General features: G+C 41.2%; 1 protein-coding gene across 1 annotated transcript; it reads right to left on the bottom strand.

The window, feature by feature from the left end:
• Nucleotides 1-952: 952 nt before the first annotated feature.
• Nucleotides 953-4270, bottom strand: LOC104529219 (pericentrin-like). Its single transcript, XM_010173460.2, has 3 exons — nt 4077-4270; nt 2482-2677; nt 953-1092 (listed from the first exon to the last, which is right to left on the bottom strand). The coding sequence occupies exons 1-3, from the start codon at nt 4260-4262 to the stop codon at nt 1073-1075; spliced, it is 402 nt and encodes a 133-aa protein (XP_010171762.1). The 5' UTR covers nt 4263-4270; the 3' UTR covers nt 953-1072.
• Nucleotides 4271-4372: the final 102 nt, after the last annotated feature.

Genomic DNA, 4372 nt, shown 5'->3' on the forward strand with positions numbered 1-4372 from the left:
ACTGAAGCACTGAGATGTCAGGTATTACCTCCAAGGCTTTTGTCTTTTCATCTTCTGCTTTCTTATGCTGAAGCTGTTGTTCCTCAAACAAACCTCGTAGCTCCATTTCCTTCAGCTGTGCAGTCTGCGAGTCTTCAAGCGCAGCTGTCAAATCCTTTTCTTTCTTTTCTAATTCAAAACTGCAAAGTTCAAAATGACACTTCTGTTTATGTTCGGAAAAGAACATCTTTCACCAGCAACACAAGCAAGGCATTTTGGGTTATTTTTTGTGAGTTGGTCTATTGCTTGTTTTTTTAAGATGGCCTCTGATCTTTCTAAAAAGGATCAAGGTTTCAAGTGACAGCTATTTAGCATGTGAAAATATTTACCTCCCTGCAAGCACAGCTAGAATTGCTCTATTTATAATAATTAAGAGACAGGGAGAAGTTCTCTATCCTGGTTGAGCAAAAATGTTGTCCTGTGAGAGGAAGGAAAAACACTGGTACACACTACGAATAAGGCAGGGGTCTGGGGAAGAAAAATCACATACACAAGATGACAGGCAAACAGAAGTACCAACCAAAAGACTACAAGAAAAGCTGCAGGTGTGGGTACATCAGGGACACAGGGATCGATCTATCTACTCAGTCCACTTTTAGTGCACCCATGCAACATGCACTTGCCTCCACAACCTTCTCCGTCAAGGTAAATATGCAAATGTGACTTGAAGAATAAATACATTGAAGCAGTTAGAAAAGAAAAATTAACATATCCATGAAAAGTGAGAAGTTAGTTTTCCTCCTTGTGTTTCCAAGTGCTAAGCTATTTGTGGATCCAGTGAGTATAAAGCTCTTTCAGACTTGTTGATAGATAAATTAAAACAAATGAATAAATCTATTTCTCACCGTAACTGCTTTCTTTCCCTCTGAAGCTCTTCTAAGGATTTCTGCAGCCTTTCATTCTCTTGTTTAGTTTCACAAAGCTCTGATTTCAGGGCTGCTTTTTCTTGATTCAATAGATCGCGTGTTTCAGAGGCTCTCTTCTGCTCCTCAGACAGGGTGCTGTGCAAGTCACTTATGATTGATTTTTCCTGCTAATATTCTAATAACGCAACTAGAATAGGAAAACGTTACCAGTTATTTGTATTATGGAGAACTTGACAATATGTTATCAGTGACACTGGTTCAAATTGGAGGGGTGTCCTGGTGTGAGCTGGGCCAGAGCTGGTTCTGTTCAGCAGCTGGAACAGCGCTGTGTTTTGCTTTCAGCTGGGATTGGTTAGGAGAGAAACACTGAGAACATCCCCATGTGGCATTTGTGTCCCTGGCACTGAAGGACTTTGTGTTTGTCCGTCTACAAGCGCAAGATCTCAGGGGTGAGGAATATTGAACTGGATCAGCTCCACGGGCATTGGGCTCTGCCAGGGGGCTGTTCCATCTCCTGTCCCCCATGGGCAGGAGATCCATGAGGGGCTCTTCCTCTCTTGCTCTCTCTGGCTTTGGCTCGGGCTCTGGCTCTCCCGGGATTGCGGTTTCGGGTCGGGATTGTGGCTCCTCCGGGATCGTGATCTGGGAACGGGCCGGGCTTGGTCAGTGGGTGGTGAGCAATGGCACTGGGTGTCACTCATTTGCATATTTAATTACTATTATTATTATTATCATTACTATTTTAATCTCACATTAATATTTTAAGTTTTCTTTTATTTCCATGATTAAATTGTTCTTATCTCACCCTACAAGTCTCCTTACCCTTGTCCCCTAGTTCTCTCCCCTATCCCTTGGGGATGGCAGGGGGAGAGTGAGCGAGCGGCTGCGTGTGGCCACCAGCCCAGTGCTGCCCAGTGCAACCACCACAAGGAGAGGGGGGGTGGGGAGGGGCGGGGCATGGGAAATAAACTTTATTCTTGTCTGGAGAATTCATTTCTTTTCAAACATGCTATGAATGAGCAGAACGATGCATAACCAGGCAAAGTGAGAAGAACATGAAAGCTGCTGCAATGTAGTAACCTGTTCCTAATGGATTCTAAACCTCATTAAGCAAACTCTTCCATTTACGAGCAGACATATATATAAAGAACTTCCCGAAAGCAAACAAGGGTATTTTATGGTCCTTGATGGGTTTCCTACATGTGTACTATTTAACAGTCACCCTTTAGTTGCGTTGCTTTGTGTTATTTTAAAGCTTCTCTCTGCTTTTCACAGATTTTTCTTAACTATTAACGTTAAAAAGAAGAATCCCTTCCATTGCTACAGTCCTAGGAAACCTGAGTGCCGTAGTAAAACTGAAGAACTGTACAGCATCTGCTTCTTTGCAAAACAGGTTTTTTTGCCTTTTATCTCATAGGCACAAAAAAAAAAAAAATAAAAAAGGAAAGTATCGACACAGAAGACCAGATAACAAGAACTTGGTGATTGAGACCAGATAACAAGAACTTGGTGATTGAGACCAGATAACAAGAATTTGGGGATTGAGACCAGATAACAAGAACTTGGGGATTACTACCTTTCCTCCGAAGCTGGTGTTCTTGTTTGCTACCATGATCTTCTGCCTTGGTCAGGGTTTCCTGTAACTGCTGTAGCTTCTCCTGGTTCTGCAGATGTGTCATGCGTAGTTGAGCTCGGAGGTCCTGTATTTCAGAGAGCAAGCTATTCCGGTCTGAGGAGAAAAGGTGCTCTACAAGCATCTGCCTCTGTTCTTCCTGAAAACAAACCAAGACCCGTTAAACCTACAAGGCTATTCCCGTATATTCTACAAAGGTTTAGATTAGACATTACGAAGAAATTCCTTGCTATGAGGGTGGTGAGACACTGGCCCAGGTTGCCCAAGGAAGCTGTGGCTGCTCCTCCCTGGAATTGTTGAAGGCCAGGTTGGATGAGGCTTTGAGCAACCTGGTCTAGTGGAAGGTGTCCCTGCTGATGGCAGGGGGGTTGGGACTGGATGAGCTTTAAGGTCCCTTCCATCCCAAACCAGTCTGGGATTCAATGATAAAGATAAACCATAGGGAAACCCTTGCAGTACAAGTTTTATACGGAGGCAACTTAAAATGACTAAGTTCATGCGTCATGTTAACATTAAGTAAAAAAAAACAAAAAACAAAAACCAAACACTTCACTAGATCTGAAATAAAGTAATAGATATTAATAATAGTTTGTATATCAAAGTTATGACAAACCATCTGTTCTGAATCTGAAAACTAAATATTATCAGCAGAAAATCTCAATCAGATTCAGAGTTAGCTCAGTATATATCCTTTGAAGAAAAGTCTATGAAGCTCTAGATTAAATTCTTCCCCTCCTTCCCTTTTTATCAAATATTTCCTTTTCACTATCACAATCTCCATTTTACTATTTCTTCTAGGTGCCAGATAAAATAATCAATAGGCTTTGTAAGACAACACACGAAGTCTGAGAAAAATGGTACCAAAACATAGACTACAAAAGCCTACTGATCCCATACGATCATGCCAGATAAAATAATCAATAGGCTTTGCAAGACAACACATGAAGTCTGAAAAAAATGGTACCAAAACAGACTACAAAAGCCTACTGATCCCATACGATCTGGATTAACACACACGATAAGATTTAACAACAGGAGTAATAAAACTGTAAAAACCTTAAAAAATACAGGGGAATAAAATAAGTTATTTGTGAGCATAACACTTTAAAAGGTTTTCTTACTTGTTGTTTCATGATATACTCCAGTTTTTCCACCAATGGACGTTCATCACCAGAGAAGTGAGACTTCAGGTCAATTTGCAACACATTTCTCTCCTCAAACACGCTCTGTACTGCTCGCAGAAGTTCTCCTCTCCAGTCAGCAGCAATACCTGAATGTTCCTGTTAAAAATATATATATATTTTTTTTTAAATGGTAGATCTCAATCTCTAACCTACTGTCTTTCTTATCATTACTCTGTAAGAGCATACATATTTGTTAATTTAAGCAGACCAAAGGAGTTTAAAGAGGCCTGGTCACATCTCAGAAACGCCTCATACATATACACACACCAACTCACACTAACTACATAACAATATACATTTCTATACATACAAAAAACTGGTTACCTTGCTTTAAAGGATATTTTTTTGTCATACCTTGTCTTCTCTATCTGCCACCTTGCTAAGATAATCTTTCAGTGACTGCATAGCATCCAGCAAGGCTAAGCCCTCCTTCTGCCACCCCTCCATCGCCACTCCACTCTGATGAACATTCTTCAGCTCTGTAAAACCAAAGGGATGTTCTGACAAAGCCAGGATCTTGCGGCTCTCCTCATATACCATCTTCAGCACAGCCTGAGAAGGAAAAAAAAATGATAATGAGTAACACTAGGAAGCAGGCAGCAGCATCCTGACAGTGTTCAGAGTAGGACAGTGTGTTTGGTTTGGGGGGG

Source organism: Antrostomus carolinensis, unplaced genomic scaffold (genome assembly GCF_000700745.2).
Source record: "Antrostomus carolinensis isolate BGI_N321 unplaced genomic scaffold, ASM70074v2 scaffold8738, whole genome shotgun sequence".
In the NCBI taxonomy this organism is placed as follows: domain Eukaryota; kingdom Metazoa; phylum Chordata; class Aves; order Caprimulgiformes; family Caprimulgidae; genus Antrostomus; species Antrostomus carolinensis.

What these genes read in the sequence shown, in the direction of transcription:
- LOC104529219 (XM_010173460.2), bottom strand. Translation starts at nt 4,262, where the DNA reads ATGGTATATGAGGAGAGCCGCAAGATCCTGGCTTTGTCAGAACATCCC. An exon ending in TGGCAGATAGAGAAGACAAG is followed by an intron (nt 2,678 to 4,076) that starts GTATGACAAAAA and finishes GTTTGTTTTCAG; the next exon opens with GAAGAACAGAGGCAGATGCT. An exon ending in ACACCAGCTTCGGAGGAAAG is followed by an intron (nt 1,093 to 2,481) that starts GTAGTAATCCCC and finishes TTCCTATTCTAG; the next exon opens with TTGCGTTATTAGAATATTAG.